Source organism: Ailuropoda melanoleuca, chromosome 13, assembly GCF_002007445.2.
Source record: "Ailuropoda melanoleuca isolate Jingjing chromosome 13, ASM200744v2, whole genome shotgun sequence".
Lineage (NCBI taxonomy): Eukaryota > Metazoa > Chordata > Mammalia > Carnivora > Ursidae > Ailuropoda > Ailuropoda melanoleuca.
In genome coordinates this window covers 1,774,992-1,797,685 of record NC_048230.1, presented here as the reverse complement: position 1 = coordinate 1,797,685, position 22,694 = coordinate 1,774,992, and the positions used below count along the sequence as shown (strand labels likewise).

Sequence of the window (22,694 nt, the reverse complement as noted above, 5' to 3'; positions counted from 1 at the left end):
TTTCCAGCCTCGTTGTTGTTTTTTAATTTTTTAAAATTTAATTCCGGTAGAGTTAACATAACAGTGTTCTGTTAGTTTCGGGTGTACAATATAGTGATTCAGTAATTCTCTACTCAATGCTCATAAAAAGTGTATTCTTTAATCCCCTTCACCTATTTCCCCCATCCCCCCGCCCACCGCCCCTCTGGTAACCATCAGTTTGTTCTCTATAGTTAAGAGTCTATTTCTTGGTTTGCCTCTCTTTTTTTCCTTTGCTCATTTGTTTTGTTTCTTAAATTCCACATATGAATGAAATCATATGGGATTTGTCTCTCTCTGACTGACTTATTTCTCTTAGCATTATACTCTCCAGCTCTCTCCATGTTGTTAAAAATGGCAAGATTTCATTCTTTGTTATGGCTGAATAATATTCCATTGTATATATGTACCAAATCTTCTTTATCCACTCATCTATCAGTGGACACTTGGGCTGCTTCATAATTTGGCTATTATAAATAATGCTGCAATAAACATGTATCCTTTTGAATTAGTGTTTTCATATTTGGGGGGTAACTACCCAATAGTGCAGTTTAACTTTTTGAGAAACCTCCATACTCATTTTGCACATTTGCATTCCCACCAGCAGTGCACAAGGGTTCCTTTTTCATGTCATCCTTGCCAACATTTGTTTTGTGTGTCGTTGGTTTTAGCGATTCTGGCAGGTGTAAAGTGATATCTCATTGTAGGTTTGATTTGCATTTCCCTGATGATGAGTCATGTTGAGCATTTTTTCGTGTGTGTTGGCCATCTGTGTGTCTTTGGAGAAATGTCTGTTCATGTCTTCTGCCCATTTTTTAATTGGGTTATTTGTGTTTTGGGTGTTGAGTTGTAGTAGTTCTTTATATATTTTGGATACTAAGCCCTTATCAGATCTGTCATTTGCAAATATCTTCTCCCATTCAGTAGGTTGTCTTTTGGTTTTGTTGACTGTTTACTTTGCTGTGCAGAAGATTTTTATTTTGATGTAGTCCCAGTAGTTTATTTTTGCTTTTATTTCCTTTGCCTCAGGAGGCAGACATATCTAGAAAGATGTGTCTATGGCTGATGTCAGAGAAATTACTGCCTCTGCTGTCTTCTAGGATTTTTATGGTTCAGGTCTCACATTTAGATCTTTAATCCATTTTGAGTTTGTGTTTGTGTATGCTGTAAGGAAGTGGTCCAGTTTCGTTCTTTTGTGTGTTGCTGTCCAGTTTTTCCAAAACCATTTGTTGAAGAGACTTTTTCCCATTGTATATTCTTTTCCTCCTTCATCAAAGATTAATTGACCATATAATTGTGGGTTTATATCTGGGTTTTCTGTTTTGTTCCATTGATCTGTGTGTCTGTTTTTGTGCCAGTACCATACTGTTTTGATGACTGTGGCTTTGTAATACAACTTGAAGTCTGGAATTGTGATGCCAATGGTTTTGTTTTTCTTTTTCAGGATTGCTTTGGCTACTTGAGGTCTTTTGTGGTTCCTTAGAAATTTTAGGCTTATTCTAGTTCTGCGAAAAATGTTACTGGCATTTTGATAGGGATTGCATTAAATGTGTTTTGGGTAGTGTAGACATTTTAATATTTATTCCTCTAATCCACGAACATGGAATGTCTTTCCAATTTCTTTGTGTCTTTCTTTTTTCTTCCTTTTTTTAAAAATTTAATTCCTGGTATATTCCATACTCTCGCACGTTCTTTTCCATCTGCCGGTATGGTTCTTCACTCTCCCCTCCCTGGCTAACAGTCTTCAAATCTTAGCTCAGTTAGTTCTTCAGAGAAGCCTTCCTTGACTCCCTTTATTTTGAGACCCTAATTCCTGCTTGTTCACTTATTAGCTGTGTGACTTTGGGCAAGATACTAAACTTTGCCTTTTCTCTTCTGTAAAATGAGGGTAATTATATGTAGTACCTATTGCCTAAGGTTAGTGGGAGAATTAGATGAGCTATTACATTTAAAGTGCTTAGTCCATGCCTGGTACACAGTAAATGCTCAGTATATGTTATCTCTTATTAGTAATTGCGGGTGTAATTTTATACTTATTTGCTTTTTATTTGATTAATATTCGTACTTTCTGTATTCCCCAGTGGATTGTAAATTCTCAAGGCCTGAAATTACATCTTTTTTTGCTCAAAATAGTCTCCTAAATACCTGGTCCGGGGATCAAGTCCCACATCAGGCTCCTTGCTGAGCGAGGAGCCTGCTTCTCCCTCTGCCTGCTGCTCCCCCTGCTTGTGCTCTCTCTCTCTCTTTTTTAAGAAAAGATGTTATTTATTTATGAGAGAGTGAGAGTGCATGGGTGAGCAGGGGGACGGGCAGAAGGAGAAAGAGACAAGCAGACTCCCCGCTGAGCTGGGAGCCTGATGATGCAGGGCTTGGTCCCAGGACCCTGAGATCACAACCTGAGCTGAAATCAAGAGTCAGTCACTTAAACTACTGAGCCACCCAGGTGCCTCCCCCCACCCCCCACCCTGCCCGGTGCCTTCAAGACAAATTAGGAATTGTTCTTCACTTTTAGAAAGAATGATTATGGTGTTAATAATTTGATTGCTTAGTTTTTGCTGTATGCAAAATTTTGGAAACATTTCCAATGTTAGGTCAAGTATTACTTACATTTTATTCATAAATGACAAAGACAATTTTTGTGTTTGTGGTGACAGTGTGGAAAACCTTTGCCAACTGTGATTATCATCAGCTAAAGCAAGTAGTATCATTTTAGTTTAAAAGACACAGGCCCAAAGGGTAAGCAACTAACATAAATAGTAGAGGCATTTGGGGCAAGAGCTAACATCATAAAAGAAGAGATTATGCATGGAGGTATTGTGGTAAATAGAATAAATAGTATTTGTATCTTAATTTATTGGGTAATATAAAGAAAGGGGAGGGGAACTAATATTTTTGCCTTTTCCAATGATCTATAATAGTCAGTACTTACAGTAACCCTGTAAGGTAGATTTTTATAATTATCTACATCTCACAGATGAAGAAATTAAAGTGCAGAGAAGTTAAATAATTTGTCGGTGGGGTGAAGATTTGAATGCATGTGCCCTTACTATTACTTTCTGTTGCTTTGTATTTTTTAATTGAAGTATAATTGACATACAGTATTCTATTAGTTTCAGGTGTTCATCATAGTGATTTGGTATTTTATACATTAGGAAATGATCCCCATGATAAATCTGGTTGCTGTCTGTTACCACACAAAGTTATTACATTGTTACTGACTAAATTCCATGTGTTGTGCATTACATCCCTATGACCCATTTATTTTATATCTGGAAGCCTGAACCTCTTTTTTTTTTTTTTTTTTTTTAAGATTTTACTTATTTATTTGACAGAGAGAGAGTAAGAGCAGGGGAAGTGGAAGGCAGAGGGAGAGAGAGAAGTAGACTTCCCGCTGAGCAGGGAGCCTGATGTGGGGCTCAATCCCAGGACCCTGAGATCTCAACCTGAGCCGAAGGCAGACGCTTAACCAGCTGAGACACCCAGGTGCCCCAAGCCTGAACCTCTTAATCCTCTTCACACATTTCACCTGAACCCCCAGTCACTCCCCAGTCTTGTAACCAATAATTTGTTTCCTCTATGAGTCTGTTTCTGTTTTGTTTTATAGATTCAACATGAAATCATATGTTATTTGTCTTCTCTGTCAGGCTTATTTCATTTAGCATAATACTGTCCGGATCCATCTATGTTGTCACAAGTGTCAAGATTTCATTCTTGTGGCTGGTAATACTCCTGTGTGTGTGTGTGTGTCTTTATCCATTCATCTCTTTATGGACACTTAGGTTGCTTCTTTATCTTGGCTATTATAAATAATGCTGCAGTGAACGTACGGGGCATATATCTCTTTGAATAGGTGCTTTTGTTTCTTCATGTACATACCCAGAAGTGGAATTGCTGGATCATATAGTAGTTTGATTTTTAATTTTTTTTTAAAGATTTTATTTATTTATTTGACAGAGACAGCCAGCGAGAGAGGGAACACAAGCAGGGGGAGTGGGAGAGGAAGAAGCAGTCTCCTTAGCAGAGGAGCCTGATGTGGGGCTCGATCCCAGAACACTGGGATCACGCCCTGAGCCGAAGGCAGACACTTAATGACTGCGCCACCCAGGCGACCCTGATTTTTAATTTTTTGAGGAGCCTCCATACTGTTTTCCATAGTGGCTGCACCAGTTTATCTTCCTAACCAAAATTGTACAAGGGTTCCCTTTCATCCACGTCTTTGCCAACACTTCATACTTTTTGTCTTTTTGATAATAGCCAATTTGATTGTGGTTTTGATTTGCATTTCCATGATGATTAGTGATGTTGAGGATCCTATGTGTCTGTTGGCCATCTGTAGATCTTCTTTGGAGAAATGTCTGTTCTAAAGTCTTTTGCCCATTGTTTTAATTGGGTTTACTTTGTGTTTTTATAGGCAATGTTAATTTGGAAAATTTAAGGTAATTTTGTCTTAAGTGTACATATCATGTTGTATGTCCCAGAAGATTTAATTTTATAATCACTTTATGATGACACAAATTAAAAAGAATAATAAATTAATACATACATGTGGTTTTAAAATCAAACAGAACAGAAAGGTGTTTTATGAAGTTAACTGACTTTTTGCCCCATCCTACCCCAGTTCTGTTCCCTAGAAACTTAAAAAAAAAAAAATCACCTTTATTGAAATTCAGTGTGATTTATACGTAATAAAAACTATAATGTATATAATAAAAACTCATCAACATGTGTTCAGTTTGGGCTGCCTGGGTGGCTCAGCCAGTTAAGTGGCTGCCTTCAGCTCAGGTCATGATCCTAAGGTCCTGGGATCAAGTCCCACATCGGGCTCCTTGTTCAGTGGGGGGCCTGCTTCTCCGAACTCTGTCTGCCGCTGCCCCTGCTTGTGCGTGCACTAGAGATCTCTCTCTCTCTGACAAATAAATAAATAAATTGCTAGACTGTTTTCCAAAGTGATTGTGAGAATTCTGGTTGCTCCATATCCTTGCCAACACTCAGTTTTGTCAGTCTTTTTAACTACCCTAGTGAATGTGTAGTGGTGTTTTGCATCTACATTCATGAGTGGTATATAAGTCTGTAGTTTTTCTTTCTTAGAATGACTTTGTTTTTTCTGTGAGGTAAACCTAATATCCTAAAAGGAGTTGGAAAGTGTTCTCTTCTATTTCCTGACATAGTTTATGCAAGATTGATATTTTTTTGTCTTTACATGTTAGATAAAATTTACCAGTAACGCCATCTGGACTTAGTGTTATCTCTGTTGGAATATTTTAAATTATAAATTCAGCATAATAGTTACAAAGTTATAAATAGTTACAAAGTTATAACTATATATAACTGTAATATCTATATTACTATATAACTGTGTTGAGTTATAAGTATATGCACACACAGAGGAGTATTAACCACAAAAAAGAATGAAATCTTGACACTTGTGACAACATAGATGGATCCAGACAGTATTATGCTAAATGAAATAAGCCTGACAGAGAAGACAAATAACATATGATTTCATGTTGAATCTATAAAACAAAACAGAAACAGACTTTATAACTATAAATAGTTATAAATACATGGATATAGTGCTATCTAGATTCTCTACATTTTGTATGTCAGTTTTGATAATTTGTGTTTTTCAAGGGACTTACCTATTTAAGTTGTTTCATAAGGTTGTTCCTAATACTCCCTTATTATCTCGTGTATGTATACATTAATATATATGTCATTTATTGTGATGCATTTTTCATTTCTTTTTTTTGCATTTTTCATTTCTGATACTGAGAATGTTTGTTTTCTTTTTCTTGATCAGATTAACTAGAGGTTTATCAATTTTTTAAATCTTTTCAAAGATCCAGCTTTTGGTTCAGTTGTTTTTTCCTGTTGTTTATCCATTTTCTATTTTATTGATTTTTGCTCTTTTTATCGTTCCTTCCTTCTACATGCTTGAGTTGCTTGAGTTTAGTTTATTCTTTTTCTGGCTTCTTATGATGGAAGCTTACATAATTGATTTGGGGCCTTTTTTCTTCTCTAAGCATTTAAAGCTTTAATTTTCCCTCTAAGCATTTGTAATGAATCCCATACATTTAGGTAGATTGTATTTTCAGTTTCATTCTGTTAATAATACTTTCTAATTTCTTTTGTGATTTCTTTTTCAACAGATGGGTTATTTAGAAGCTCATTGTTTACAGGGCGCCTGGCTGGCTTGATAGGTAGAGCACGCAACTCTTGATCTCTAGGTTCAAGCCCCAAGCTAGGTATAGAGATTACTGAAGAAAAAAAAAGTTTACTGTTTAATTTCCAAGTATTTGGAAGTTTTCTAGATATCTTATTGTTAGGATTTTTAGTTTAATTCCAGTGTGGTCAAATAACATAGTCTCTAAATTCAGTCTTTTAACATTTATTGAGACTCATTTTATTTCCCAGCATATGGAATCTTGATGAAAATGTTCTAGGTGCACTATTCTGCAATTGTTAGATGACCTAATTAGGTCAAGTTGGTTGATAGTTTTATCTTTCATATTCTTCTACGTATTTTTTTTGTCTATTTGCCCTGTCATTACTGAAAGAAGAGTATTGAAACCACCAATTATAATAGTGGACTTGTCTATTTCTCCTTTTAATTCTGTAGGTTTTTGCTTCATGTATTTTGAAACTTTGTTATTAGGTGCATAAATTTATCATTGTGTCTTCTTCAGGAATCAACCCCATTATTATGAAATGTCCTTTTTTACCACTGGTAATATTCCTTGTCCTGAAGCCTTCTTTGCCTGCCAGTAATGCTACATCTTTTTCCAATGTTTCATTTTTAACCTGACTCTATATTTGAAGTGCATTTCTTGTAGACAGCAAATAGTTGGATCTTAAGACAATTTCTGCCTTTTAATTGGAGTACTTGAACCATTTACACTTAATATAGTTACATGTTTGGGTTTAAGTTTTTCGTTTCGCTACTTGTCCCATCTTTTTGTTGTTGTTTAGCTTTTCCTGACTTCTGGATTATTTGAGTATTTTTTTATGATTTGAATTTATTTCCACTATATATTTATTAGCTGTACTCTTTGCTTTACTTTTTTAAGGATTGCTGTAGAGCACTTCATCTTAGTTGGGACTACTATTACAAAATAGACTGGGTAGTGCAAACAACAGATTTAGTTTTCACAGAGGCTGGGAAATCTGAGATTGAGGTGCCAGCAGATTCAGTTCTGGGTGAGGGCTGTGTTCCTGGCTTGCAGCTTCCATCTCACTATGTGCTCACATGACCTCATCTTTGTCTGTGGGAAGAGAGAGCTCTGGTGTCTCCTCCTCTTCTAAGGGCAATAATTCTGTCATGGGGTCTTCACCCTCATGATGTCTTTAAAACTAAGTACGTCCAAAGGCTCCCATCACACTGGGGGTTAGGGCTTCAACGTATGAATTGGGGGAGGGGAGACACAAATATTTAGTCTAAAACACAGTGGTTCTCTCTCTTTTTTTTTTTTAATTAAGTATGGTGGATACACAACATTATCTTAGTTTCAGGTGTACAACACAGTGATTGGACAACTCTGTATGTTATGCTATACTCAACGTCAAACATTTTGATCTTAGAATACTCTTTTTTTTTATTTAAAAGTTTTGTTTATTTATTTATTTTAGAGAGAGACAGAGAGAGAGCAAGTGCGTGCTCGAGCAGGGTGAGGGATGAAGGGAGAGAGTCCCAAGCAGACTCCATGCCCAGTGCCCTGTGTCCCCAAGCCTGACATGGGCCTGATCTCACAACCCTGAGATCATGACTTGAGCCAAAAATCAAGAGCTTGACAGATTGAGCCACCCAGACACCCTGATCTTAGAGCACTCTTAAAAATTATTACCCCTGGGTACCTGGATAGCTCAGTTGATAAGCGTCTGCTTTCGGCTTAGGTCATGATCCTAGGGTCCTGGGATCAAGCCCCACATCGGGCTCCCTGATCAGAGGGGACCCTGCTTCTCCCTCTCCCACTCCCTCTGCTGGTGTTCCTTCTCTTGCTGTGTCTCTCTCTGTCCAGTAAATAAATAAAATCTTAAAAAAACAATCATTACCCCTTTACCCCTAAGAACTTTTTTTTGTGAGATATCTACCTTACCATATTTGAAATTATAACTGAGATATTTTAAAAATATTTATACATTTAAGGTAATAGTAAACTTCTAACAATGAATAACATGTTTTGTGAAAAATAGCTATATATTTCAAAACAAATAGAAAATTGATATTGTTTTACATTTTTGCACATTGCTTTAGCATCTGGCTTTAGATGAAGCTAGATTTTCGTATCAGCTTCTGCATTTGGTATATTGATATTTTTGGGGGGGTGATCTGTATGAAGGAAATCTGGCCTCAGGTATGTAGCTGGAAAAAGAGGGAGTATTTTAATATTTCAGGCTTCTTTTTTTATCCTTGTGGTATTGTAATATAATTAGGGACATATATTTAGCCTTGGGGAGTCTGGGTGGCATAGTTAGTTAAGCATCTGACTCTTGGTTTCAGCTCAGGTCATAGTCTTAGGGTCCTGGGATTGAGCCCCATGTCCAGCTCTGCACTCAGTGCAGAGTCTGCTTGAGATTCTCTCTCCCTCTCCCCCTCCCACTCGTGCTCACGCTCACTCGCTCACTCTCTCTCTCTCAAATAATCTTCAAAAAAAGGTTGGAACTTTCAACCCTAAACTCCCCTCCTGCCCTGCCACTGTCCCCCAGAGAGTCAGGAGATTGATCTAGTCACCAATCGCCAGTGATTTAATCAATCATGCCTATGTAATGGGACCTTCAGAAAACCCCTAAACAGCGGGGATCCGAGAGCTTCCAAGTTGGTGAACGCATCTACATGCCACAAGGGTCATGTACTCCAAACTCCACACAGGGACAGAAATGCCTATGCTCAGTACTCTTCTAGACCTTGCCCTGTGTACCTCTTCATCTGGTAGTTCATTTGTATCCTTTATAATATCTTTTATAATAAACCGGGAAAATGTTTCCCTGAGTTCTTGGAGCCTGAGGAGGGGGTCATAGGAACCTCCCATTTGTAGGCAAGTAAGGCAGAAGTGTGGGCATCCTGAGGACCCACTGCTTTAGGTTGGTATCTGAAGTAAGCAAGGGATGGTCCTGTGGGACTGAGTCTAACCTATGGGGTCTACACTAACTCCAGGTAGTATCAGAATTGACTTGTTGGACTTGAAATGACTTGTAGGACACCCACTTGGTATCTGCCGAGAGTTGCTTCATGTGGAAAACCCACACATATGGTGTCAGAAATGGTTGTGAATAGACAAAGCTTTTCTCTAATACTCTGTCAAAACTCAACAAATTGTAGTTTTTTAAAGGTTAGTTGGAATGTGAGATCAGTCTGTCTTGGGGCACTTGAGTGTCTCAGTTCGTTAAGTTCTGCCTTCAGCTCAGGTCATGATCCCAGGGATCTAGCCCTGTGGTGGGCTCTCTGATCAGCAGGGAGTCTCGTTCTCCCTCTCCTCTGCCCCTCCCCCCGCTCATGCTCGCTATCTCTCCCTCGCTCTCTCTGATTAATTAAAAAAAAAAAAAAGGATTGGCCTGTCTTGCATTTTGAATGGGTCTTTTTTGCCTATGCATTATTTATAATGTCATGCATTGGTCATTTGGAAAATGCTGGCTCATTGCATTATGCAGATCTTCGAAATATTGATATATTTCATTATATAACAAAAATTCGTACTTATTAATCTTGCTAATTTAATCAGAAAAGTTTATAAGCATTGAGAAGCTGTAAAGCTCATTGTTGGGTGAATAAGTTTTCAAAAGTTCTGATTTTCACTAAAAAACCCTTGTATAATTGGCAGTAACTGTTGTTTTCCTTGAAAACAGGTTCACCTTATTTTTGAGAAAATATTTACTAAATTCTGAAATTTGAGTAACCAGTTTGTCATTCGGCCTTGCAAGTCAAAATGGTGTTCTGTGAAAAAGCAGTTGTTTCAACTCACAACTCAACTGTACAAGTGCTTTTCCTTGGGGTGACAGCCAGTACTCCAGTGTGCAGCAAAAGTACTTTTTGCCTACTTCCCATGCTGTTTCACAGAGTATTTTAAAATTCTTTAAAGAATATTGAGTTGTAGGGCACGTGGGTGGTGCAATTGGTTAAGCGTCTGACTCTTGGTTTTGGCTCAGGTTGTGATCTCAGGGTCATGAGATCAAGCCCTGCCTTGTGCTCCTCACTCAGCTTGGAATCTGCTTGACAACTTTCTCCCTCTCCCCCTCGTGCATGCATGCCTGCCCACTCTCTCCCTCTCTCTCATATAAATAAATAAATCTTTAAAAAGAATTTTGAGTTGTTTTGGTAGACTGTTAATTTACTTGCAAATCCCCCGATCCCTCAGAGACTGGAATGGGTCTAGAATAGCTTTTACGTTGGTCTAGTTTAATTCTCTTTCTAAAGCATGGCCTTTCTGGGGTCTCTACTGAATGCAGCAGATGTTTATTGAGTTTTCTGTCCTCTGGCTACAGAGAACTCACCTGTATTCTAGCCTGTGTGAGCTCCACTGATTTTTCAGTTTATAGCTCTCTAATACTTACTCTTTGCCTGACCTTGTAGAATCTCATTCTGTGTATGCCCAACTTAGAATTCAGCCAGAGACTCAAGAGAACCCCTGTGTAGCTTACTGAAGCTCTTTTCTCTGTGTAGCTCCTTCATCTCTGGTACTCTGCATCCATGATATCCAGCTAACTCACCTCCCTGAACTCTGATCTGTGCTCAGTAGGGCTACTACATTCTTCTTGGGTTCTCTTGTCCATGCTGTGGTCTAAAAGTGCCTCTGCAGAAAGCCAGGATGAGCATAGGGTTCCGCTCATTTCAATGACCACAGTCTTGCTGTCCCTGTTGTCCTGTATTTGAAAACAGTTTATATATTTTTCTCCAATTTTTTTAGTTGGTGGTTGGAAGAGCTGGTACCGTTTATTTCAGCGTGGGCAAAAGCAGAGGCCAGAGAATCAGTCTTGACTGCTTTAGTTTTTCTGATGGTTACCTTTATTTATTTATTTTTTAAAGATTTATTTATTTATTTGAGAGAGAGAGAATGCACAAGAGTGGGGAGGAGGATCAGAGAGAGAGGGAAACCTAAGCAGACTCTGTGCTGAGCAAGAAGCCCAGTGCAGGACCTGATCCCAAGACCCCAAGATCATGACCCGAGCCCCGAGCAGAAACCAAGAGCCAGATGCTTAACAGACTGCGCTATCCAGGCACCCCCTGATGGTTACCTTTAAATGATGGCTTTTTAAACATTAACTAAAAGCCTGATCGATAATCTGGTGTGGGTTTTTTAGATTATTTGGGGGTGGGCAGAGGGAGAGGCAAAGGAAGAGAATCTTAGTGTGGAGCCTGATGCAGGGCTGCAACTCACAACCCTGAGATCATGACCTGAGCCAAAATCAAGAGTCAGATGCTTAACTGACTGAGCCACCCAGGTTCCCCTTTTTTAGATATTATTTTCATAATTCCTAATAGAGTCATGAGATTTAAAATTCAAGAGGTGTAAAAAGAGGATTCAGTGTGAGGTCTGCCTCCCACATGTGGCCTCCACTCATCAGTTCTCCCACAAGAGGCAACCAGTATTATATAAACATCTTTTTAAGGCCGTATAATACTTTACTAATTCTCTAATAAGGAGCACTGTAGTCAAATTGATGGGCTGTTCTGAATAATGAGTACGTATGTGATGCCTGTATTTTGGATGTAGTAAGTGTATCTTTGTTGGTAAGCATGTATCCCACTTTTATGATTTTATGATTTGTCCGTAGTGATAAAACTTAAACTGGATTTTCAAATGATAAGCTCCAAAAAGTGTCTTTAATAATGTTATGTGTAGTTTATTCCAAATACCAAACTGTAAAAGTATGTCAGATTTTGGTCATGATTTGAATGTATATCTCATTCTGTTTTTATTTTTTCAGGCCATAATGCAACAGGGAGATACATCCATAAAACCCATTCTCCAAGTCATTGTGAGTACCTATGACTGTTTTATGTCAAACATTTTAAAAACATTTATGTAATTACAAATTACATTTGATGAAGCACACACAGATTCGTCCACTTTAGGAAATTCTCACCCTCATCCCACCCCCCAGAAAATAGGCCAGTCTTCTTGTAGCCCTAAGAGAGAAACCAGACCTTTTTTTTTTTTTTTTAAATATTATGCTAGCCAGAGTTAACTTTGGGGGTTCAGATTTGAGGCTTTGCCTTTCCGTTCTTTCCACAATTGATGGATTCTGTAGTGTTACCGACTATTTCTACTGCCTCCTTACTATTCTTCCTGCCCTGAGGTTTGTCTTACTCAAATCTGCCTTACATGAGCCTGCAATGAATGTATGTGCTTAAAATTCTTCATTAACCCTGTCATTCATTTAAGGGATCTCAAATTTTAGTGGGAATTTAAAAAATGCATAGAAGCAGCACCCTGGATCGTATCTGCAGATTCTGAGTCAGTAGGCCTAATGATCTCCCTGTTACTCCCAGACTCGCTGCCACTCATCTTAAAGCTCTGTATATGTATTTCACTTTTTTTGGAGAGCTGCTTCTGATTTCCTTCAAGTTGTAATAAATGTCTTCACTGTGGCCCCATGTCATGTGCATAACTCTCCTATGTGTCTTTGCCTCTGTCTCCACCTCATTTGTAAGCCCCTTCAGGGCAAGGTTGTTTTTTTTTCCATTTTGTATTTTTAGCATGTTTTCTGTGTAGCGCCTTGCATATGTTAGGTGCCTTGTCCTATCTTTTTAAAAATTAATTTTCAATCAAATTTGAGTTGAGAGAGAACAGAAGAGTATTGAAACTCATTTTATTCTCATCTATGTTGTGTTTAATGTTAATAGGGAGAGGTTGGTGAGAAAATCATGAAATCCAATTTTCTGTTGCTTAGATTTGGATGTCAAGAGAATGGGCAAGCAGTTCACTGTTTGTTGAACTAATGGCAAACCCACTGTCCTGCTACTTAAGCTTACTTATCCCTGGGGACTGGGAAAACAACTTGGCTAACAAATCAAATTTTCTATCCTAGAACATCCGTCCCATTATCACAGGGAATAGTCCGCCCCGTTATCGACTGCTTATGAGTGATGGATTGAACACTCTGTCCTGTAAGTATGATGTATAAATCTAGGAATTTGTATTTAAATAATAAAAGAACACGCAGCACTTTGATGGTAATAATTTGGGGCATTTCAGAAGTGTACATTTGCTTGGCTGTGCACTTCATTCAGACGGAATTACAGCTGGCAGGGAGCATTCTAACAATAGACTGGATCCAGTGGAAAGCTGCCACTTTGGCTTAATTAATTTTCTCTAACTGGTGCTCTGTTTTCTTTGATTAATTTCCCTCAGGATGGTATTGACATTTAGTGAATATAATGGGTTAGCTGTCTTATACTTGCCTTTTTGGAGATTTATTTCTATGTTGGAAACTTTACAAGGGAGAAAGAGAATTTGCAGAATATTGCTTGCTGTCTCTAGCCACAAGGTGAAGAACATAGAAAAGACTTTTTAAGTCTTTGTCATGAAACCTGAATGATGGAAAAAATTATTTTGGGCACTTTAAGAAATACATTTCAAAGTACCATCAGATGTTTAACGCACAGTAAATTATATTGTTTTTCACTGTGCAGAATCTGAGTGGTTTTAATTTCAGGAACATATTCAAGGCATTGTTTTCCTTTGCTAGTCCAGGTGTGATCAGCTTTCAGACTGTCATGACTGAAATGTGGGGACTAAAGTAATCTCTGTGCTTTTCAGCTTTCATGTTGGCAACACAGTTGAACCCTCTCGTTGAGGAAGAACAATTGTCTAGCAACTGTATTTGCCAGATTAACCGATTCATTGTTAACACTCTGAAAGATGGACGGTATGTGGTGTTTTTCTTTGTTTTGGGGGGTTTTCTTTGGTTTTATTGTGTTGTAGAGTGGGGACTAATTTTTCCACAGAGAAATCTGTTGGATGCCAAAATTCATTTAGGAATCAAAGACAATGAGCTTTCAGCTAAGAGTTCGCAGCTATTGAGATTTGAACTCGGGTGACTAAAACGTGGCACCAAAGGAAGAGAAATATGGAAGCAAATTGGAAATTTCAAAGCAGGAGATTAAAGCAGAATGCAGAACTTTTCTTTCTAATCTCTTCAGAGGCACTGATTTTAGTATTCTCTTTTGAAATATCTGTTAATGAAAAGGGTAACTTATAAGAGCAAAAATTATGTAATTAATTATGTAATGCTGGCCCTTTTTTGCAATCTTGAATCTTTCATGGTAAATACTTTATTCAGCCAATACAGAGTATGCTGAGTACTGACAGACGCTGCACGCTAGAGGGGTAGTGGTGAGCAGCAGTACTACCCCGGGTAACTGTTGCTAAAATAGGACTTTGTCGGGGAGAGGCTTTTAAGTTTTTTATTTCCAATCACAGAACACATGGGAAACAAATATAGCAAGCATTCTCATCTTAATAAGGGTATGTTAATGTATGTTACAGCATTACCTGTATGTTTTGCTTTATATTTGTTGCTGTATCGTTATCCTTCTTTTAACTTTCGGCTTCTGTATTCTTAACCTTGGTTGTCTTTTATAAACAGCATATGATTTTAGAAATCAATTTGAGATTTAGTTGGTGAGTTTATTCTGCTTAATTTATTATTGATTTTCTTTCTAATTTTTGTGTGTTTTTTTTTTTTTTTAAAGATTCTATTTATTCGACAGAGACAGAGACAGCCAGCGAGAGAGGGAACAAGCAGGGGGAGTGGGAGGGGAAGAAGCAGGCTCACAGTGGAGGAGCCTGATGTGGGGCTCGATCCCATAACGCCGGGATCACGCCCTGAGCCGAAGGCAGACGCTTAACCGCTGTGCCACCCAGGCGCCCCTCTAATTTTTGTGTTTTTACCATGTTTTTGCTTTATTTTTTTCTTGCCTTGGATTGAGTTTTTCCTTAATTTTTTTTCCTCTATGGTTTGAAATATATTTTATTTTTGCTGTGTTTTGTTTATTTGTTTTGTTTTGCGGATATTCTCACATTTTAAAAAATCCGTATGTGAATTAACAGATATTCTAAAATAGGTTTGTATTTTTACCATCCTCTCAAATAATGCAAAGGTCTCAAAATGTCTGTGTTTAGTGTTTTAAGTCAGCTTTGTTTTTATTTCCTTGAATTAGTATAGTCTCTATATAGACAGCCATTACTTAGACTTACCCATAGTTTGTTAGTTTCCCTTTGTCTCCTTCATTACACTCCTTCTTTTTTAGTTCAGTTCTCATTTTCCTGAAGAATATCTTTTAGCAGCTTTTATAGGGGAAGTTTGTGAATGATAAAAATCTGTCATCTAAAAATGTATGTTTCATTCTCAGTTAAATGAATTTAATGAGGTGTAGAATTCTAGGTTGACAGCTACTTAGTTCTCTATATCATATAGTAGGATCTTCCCCCTGATAGAATTTTGTGTTCTTGTCATTGTGTTTTGTAAAACAACTTTTATTATACAAGTAATATACACATAAATTATAAAACTCAAAGGGGGGTTGGCTCAGTCGGTAGAGCAGGCAACTCTGGATCTTGGGATTGTGAGTTCTAGCCCCACACTGGGTGTGGAGCCTACTTAAACAAAAAACAAGGGACGCCTGGGATGAAGTCCCACAGCGGGCTCCTTGCTCAGCGGGTAGCCTGGTTCTCCTTCTTCCTTTTTCTCCCTCTGCCTGCCCCTCCCCCTGCTTGTGCTCACTTGCTTTCATTCTCTGTCTGGCAAATAAATAAATAAAATCTTAAAAAATTAAAATAAAAAAAAAACAACAAAGCTCACATACACAAAAATAACTGTAATTCCACTGCCTACAAATAACTATTCTTAAAAATTTTGTTTTTATCCTTCCAGAATTTTTCTGTAAATGTAAGTACTTATAAATTTGTATTTTCCTTAAAAAAATTCATAATATGTTTTGTTTTAAAGATTTTATTTATTTATTGGACAGAGACAGACACAGAGAGAGAGGGAACACCAGCAGGGGAGTGGGAGAGGGAGAAGCAGGCTTCCCGCTGAGCAGGGAGCCCCATGCAGGGCTCGATCCAAGGACCCTGGGACCCTGGGATCATGAACTGAGCCCAAGGCAGACGCTTAATGACTGAGCCACCCAGGTGCCCCTTATTTATTTATTTGAGAAAGAGAGCATGAGGGGGGAAGGGTCAGAGGGAGAAGCAGACTCCCTGCCGAGCAGGGAGCCTGATGTGGGACTCGATCCTGGGACTTCAGGATCATGATCTGAGCCAAAGGCAGTCACCTAACCAACTGAGCCACCTAGGCGCCCCCATAACATGGTTTTATAATATTCTTTTTTTTTATAGTGGTCATTTTTACATATCCCTAGATAAACCTCTCTCTTTCTCTCTCTCTCCCTCTATATATATATATATATTTTTTTTTTTAAAGATTTTATTTATTTATTTGACAGAGACAGCCAGCGAGAGAGGGAACACAAGTAGGGGGAGTGGGAGAGGAAGAAGCAGGCTCATAGCGGAGGAGCCTGATGTGGGGCTCGATCCCATAACGCCGGGATCACGCCCTGAGTCGAAGGCAGACGCTTAACCGCTGTGCCACCCAGGCGCCCCAAGATTTTATTTATTTGTCAGAGAGCACAAGCCGGGGGTGGGGGCGGTTGAAGCAGGCAGAGTAGGCAGAGGAAGGAGCAGGGAGCCCAATGCGGGACTCGATCCCATGACCCTGGGATCATGACCCAAGCCAAAGGCAGATGCTTAACCAACTGAGCCACCCAGGCATCCCCTCTATGTCATATATTACTTAGTATGTCATTGTATAGATTTACCATAATTTAGTTAACATTAATAGCACTTCACTATTTAAAATTTTTCACCAGTGCTTCTTAGAATATATTTGTAGCTCTTTTTATATTCAGATTTTTAGAGAATATGAATATTTTAGTAAAAATGACACACAGAGTCATTGAGTCAAGCAATGCAGTGAAAGGTACAAAGAAGGAAAAAATTGTCTAAAATTCATACAACCCAGAAATAACCATATTATGATTTAGTGAGCACCATTCCAGATATCTCACAGTGTGTATTTATCAATAATTGGTGGATAGATAGAAATACTTTTGATAGTGGAATGACAGTATACCTATTGTTACTCTCTCTCTTCCTTCCTGAATAATTTAGTCAACAGCCATTAGGTGGGGCCAAGCAAGGTAGATGTTTACTAGGGGCAGATGGTGGTGGCCATGGTGATGGCTTGGAACCAGGTGTTAGTCCAAAGTGAGGAAGGTATTTTCGTGGGCTGGACAGGGGGTGGGAGAGCAGGTAAGGAGAACACACATGGGGAGAGGTTGGCTGTAGCCCAGAACGGGTTGTCAGAGCCTGAGTAGGGTAAGGCAGGAGTCTGTGTGGTTGTTGGATCCTGAGCAAAAGAGGAAGGCATCTGGGGGTTTGGGGATCCGAGACAGCAGCAGGTTGTCAGGGGAGATGAGGGTGCTTGTTTGTAATAGGGTGGTGGTGGTCTTAGAACTAGGTTTGGAATTCGAGCGTTTGGAGGAGAACGTCCGTGTGTGTAGCAGTTGCAGGTGGTGACAGGAGGTTAGTTACCTCTGAGGGGAATTGATCTAATAAGAAATATGTTGAAGGCCATGGGAGCTGGCCAAGGGAGAAATCTGATTCTGGATTAGACTTGAAGGTTTCAGAGTGAATTCAAGGTTGTTGATAGATAGATTTAGATGTAAACATTTAGTTTGAGGTTTTAAAAATATATTTTATTGGGGTCCCTGGGTGGCTCAGCCAGTTGAGTGTCTAACTCTTGATCTCAGCTCAGGTGTTGATCTCAGGGTTGTGAGTTTGGGCCCTCAGTTGGGCTCCGTGCTGGGTGTGGAGCTAAATAAATAAATCGTTCTCTTTTTTAGTATATCTTATTTTAACTCAATTTATTTAAACTAAGTACAAAAATAGTTCTCCCATTTCTCCCACCTCCTACTCCTTGCCTTTAACAACCACCAGTGTGTTTATTCTCTGTATCTGTGAGGTTGTTATTTATTTCCACATATAAGAGAGATCATAGGGTAATTGCCCTTCTCTGTCTGACTTAGCATAATGCTGTGGAAGTCCATCCATGTTTTCACAAATGGCAAGACTCCATTCTTTTTTATGGCTAAATAATATTCTGTGTGTGTGTGTGTGTGTGTGTGTGTGTGAGAGAGACAATTTCTTTTTTTAAAGATTTTATTTATTAGAGAGAGAGTGTGCCATGAGCGGGGGGGGGGAGGGGCTGAGGGAGAGGGAGAAGCTGACTCCCAGCTGAGCAGGGAGTCCCGCTTGGGGCTCGATCCCAGGACCCAGGATCATGACCTGAGCTGAAGGCAGACGCTCAACCAACTGAGCCACCCGGGTGCCCTGTGTCACAATTTGTTTATCCATTTATCTATTGGTGGACACTTAGGTTGTTTCCATGTGTTGACTCTTGTAAATAGTGTTGCAGTGAACATGGGGGTGCATATATCTTTTTGAGTTAGTACTTTTATTTTCTTCGGATAAATACCCAGAAGTGGAATTGCTGGATCTTACGGTGGTTTGATTTTTAATTTTTTGAGGAATCTCCATACTGTTTTCCACAGTGGCTACACCAATTTACATTTTCACCAGCAGTGCACAGGCGTTCCTTTTTCTCCATATCCTTGCTAACATGTGTTATTTCTAGTCTTTTGAATAATAGCCATTCTAACAGATTTGAAGTGCTATCTCATTGTGGTTTTGATTTGCATTTCCCTGAGTCATGATGTAGAGTATCTTTTCATGCACCTGTTGGTTAACTGTGTATCTTCTTTGGAAAAATGTGTTCAGATCTGGTTGGTGTATGCATATACATATATTGTGTGGTGTGTGTGTGCGTATGTCTGTATTCCCTAGATCTGTATACTGAGAGGGCTTTGGATGAGCAACACCCCAAAAGCTATGAGCCCAGTTAGCACCAGATCCTGGTTTCTTAATACCATTTCACATTAAAAGGAACTAGGGCATCTTGGAGGATGGCTTGTTACAGGCTTGGACTATCTTAATGTGTCAGATGGTAAAGAAGTGCTCAAAAGGAGATGGGACCCTGTCAAAAGGACAGAGAAACTGGCTTGCAGAATCTTACACTTGCCAAATCTAAAGCAAATTTATAAACCACAATAAAAATGGGAACAGATTATAACCAGTTAAAAACAGTAGGAGTTCATAAGTCCATACTGAATAAATGGATACATGGGGGAAGAGAAAGGTTTTTCTTAAAATAGAGTGCCATCTAACAAATGTAGAAGGAATGACGGAATTAGAGGATCACCCTTTGGTAACCAGTGTATGCAGGAAATGTCAGTGGGTGCTGTGGCTGCTCTAACAAATTAACACAAACTTGGTGGTTTGTTGTTGTTGTTTTTAAAGATTTTATTTATTTGACAGAGCACACAAACAGGGGGAGCAGGAGAGGGAAAAGCAGGCTCCCCACTGAGCAGGGAGCCCAACGTGATCCCAGGACCCTGAGACATGACCTGAGCTGAAACCAGGAGTCGGACACTTAACTGACTGAGCCACCCAGGCGTACCAGTGACCTCTGATTTTCAAATCTCAAGCATGAAAGGAAAAAAGTTGTGTATACTGAGAGACTGACTGTTCCAGATTGAAGGAGTCTTAAGAGATTTGATAATTAAATATAACAAGTGATCCTGGACTGGATCCTTTTGCTAATAAGGACATCATTTAGATAGTTGATGGAACTTGATTAGGTTCTGTGGATTAAATGGAAAAATTTTTTGGTTATGTTTCAAGTTCAGTGACTTAAGCAGGGTATGTCTTAACGTCAATTGTTCTTACCATTTTTTTTTTTCTGGTATATGGTAGGCCTTTCCGTCTGCAGATTCTTTTCGTTAATGCTGTTTCCTAGTTTATTTGAGCTTTAATTTTTACTTATATTGTGGATAATTGTCCTCCCTTTGTGTCTTCAGTTTGCTTTAGTCTTTTTTTCTAATGCATATATTGGGTTAAGTCAAGATTTTCCAACATTATTGTAGTTCAGTTTTTACCTTTCTCCTTGCTGTTTTTTGATGTTTATAATGTTTAAGTGTTAGATGTATAATGGTATTACTTTTGTTCTATTTTTGTCTTAACTTCTCAAGCTCCCTTTTTCTTCTCAGTCTCTTGTTTTATGTCATCTTTTGGGTTTTATTTTATTAAATTCTTAGTCTTATTTCTCAAACCACTCTTGGAAAGTATTATTCCCTTTCTTGACTTATGCTTTCTTCTAGATTGGATTCTTTAATTGTCTCTGCCTTCTTTGTTCCTTTTATTTTTATATACTTTATATGTTGCATTGTTGCTATGTCATTTCTTTTTATCTTGTTCACTCTTGATGTGGGTAGTTCTGTCAGACATCATATTTGGCTTTGACATAGTTTAGGATAGGTACATCTCCTTGCCAGCCTTCCCACATGGGACCTGTTATCTTCCACTCCAGGCTACCTTTGAGTGCTTGAGTGGTGCTTTCTATCCATTTTCCTGTCCTCTAAGGTATGGTTATGGGAGAGGGTGGAGAGCTTTGCTCAGGTTGAGTACAAAAACTTAGGCTTCATTCTCGAATCAGGGATAGAATTTCACTCCCGTGGGCTTTGTCTTATTCCACCACCTCAGAATGGTGGCATGTCTTGTATTCTTTCTTACTTCTTTTGAGAACCTGTGTATGTACATCTAAGTTTATTTACCTTTTACTTTTTTGATGGTCATTTGGGCTTATTCCGAATAGGGCTTCAGCATTCATTCTTGTACATTTATTTTTATGTGCTCGTGCTGTTATTTCTGAAGAGCAGATTCCTCGAATTAGTATTATGGGGTCAAAGGACATGTCTTACAGAAAATATACCAGTTAACATACTCATTAACTTTGTGTAAGAGTGCTTGTTTCTAAATAAGCAAATCCAAAGAAACAGATTAGTGGTTCCCTAGGGGTGGGGAAGTAGAATGGTACATGAGTGATGATCTCAAAAAGCTGATACTTAAAACAACAGCAACAACAACAAAAACCTGTTTCTCCTTAACCTTGTCAACATTCTGGATACTGCTAATTTTTATGAATAATTGTTAGTCATCATTATTTTAGTTTATATTTCCCTAGTGAGGTGAAATGTCTTTTCATATATTCCTTGACTATTAGTTCTTTTTTTTTTTTAAGACTTTGATTTATTTGAGAGGGAGTGAAAGAGCACAGAGGGAGAGTGAGAGGGAGAAGCAGACTCCCTGCTGAGTGCAGAGCCCGATGTGGGGCTCCATCCCAGGACCCTGAGATCATGACCTGAGCTGAAATCAAGAGTTGGACACTTAACCAACTGAGCCACCCAGGCGCCCCTATATATATTCACATTGTTTTAGCAACCTTGCAAAATTCATTTAGTATTTCTTTTTTTGTTTCAAATTTTTATTTAAATTCTGGGTGCCTCAGTCACTTAAGTGCCAGCCTTCAGCTTAGGTCATGATCCCAGGGTCCTGGGATCAAGCCCTGTGTGGGGGTCCCTGCTCATCCGGGAACCTGCTTCTCCCTCTCTCTTTGTCCCTCCCTCTTGATCGTGTGCTCTCACTCTCTCGCTCTCACTCTCAAATAAATAAATAAATAAATTCACTCTAGTTAACATATAGTGTAATACTGGTTTCAGGAGTAGAATTTAGTGATTCATCACTTATATGTAATACCCAGTGCTCATCATAAGGAGTGTCCTCCTTAATGACCACCACCCACCCACCTCCCTCCTTCTACCCTCAGTTTGTTCTCTCTGCTTGAGTCTCTTATGGTTTGCTTCCCTCTTTTTTTTTCTTTTCCATATGTTCGTCTGTTTTGTTTCTTAAATTCCACGTATGAGTGAGGTCATACAGTATTTTCTTTCTCTGACTGACTTATTTCATTCTGCGTAATACACTCTAGCTCCATCTACATCTTTGCAAATGGCAAGATTTCATTCTTTTTGATGGCTGAGTGGTATTTCATTGTGTACATATACCACATCTTCTTTATCCGTTCATCAGTCGATGGACATTTAGGCTCTTTCCATAGTTTGGCTGTTGTTGATAATGGTAAGTGCCATAGTTTTTGTTATTTATTTATTTATTTATTTATTTATTTATTGGTTACAGCTTTATTGAGATGTAATTCACATACAGCTACAATTCATCCTTTTAAAGTGTAAAATGGTTTTTAATATATTGACAGAGTTGTACAGTCATTACCACAATTAATTTTAGAGTATTTCATCACCCCCAAAATAAACCCTGTACCCTTCAGCTATCACTCCCAAACTCCCCATTCTTTCTAGCCCTAGACAACCACTAATATGTCTTCTGTCTCTCTAGATTGCTTATTCTAGACATTTCATGTAAATGAAATCATATGTGGTCCCTCATGACTGGCCCCTTTAATGTAGAATAATGTTTTCAAGGTTTATCCATGTGTGGCATGTAACAGTACTTCATTCCGTTGTATGGCCAAATAATATTCTGTTGTATGAATATGTCACATTTTGTTAATCCATTTGTTTGGACATTTGGGTTTCTACCTTCTTGCTATTAAGAATAACGCTATGGGGGCGCCTGGGTGGCAGAGCGGTTGGGCGTCTGCCTTCGGCTCAGGGCGTGATCCCCGCGTTCTGGGATCGAGCCCCACAT

At 38.7% G+C, this 22,694-nt stretch overlaps 1 protein-coding gene across 2 annotated transcripts in view; it reads left to right on the top strand.

Annotated features, from left to right (window-relative positions):
* The window catches only part of RPA1 (replication protein A1), a 66,298-nt gene that overhangs the window by 1,258 nt on the left and 42,346 nt on the right, over positions 1-22,694 (top strand). For both annotated transcript variants that reach the window (XM_034640353.1, XM_002918029.4), the window contains exons 2-4: positions 11,938-11,988; positions 13,042-13,120; positions 13,773-13,881. In XM_034640353.1, the coding sequence (XP_034496244.1) occupies positions 11,938-11,988; positions 13,042-13,120; positions 13,773-13,881 (239 nt within the window). The remainder of the gene's footprint in view (positions 1-11,937; positions 11,989-13,041; positions 13,121-13,772; positions 13,882-22,694) is intronic.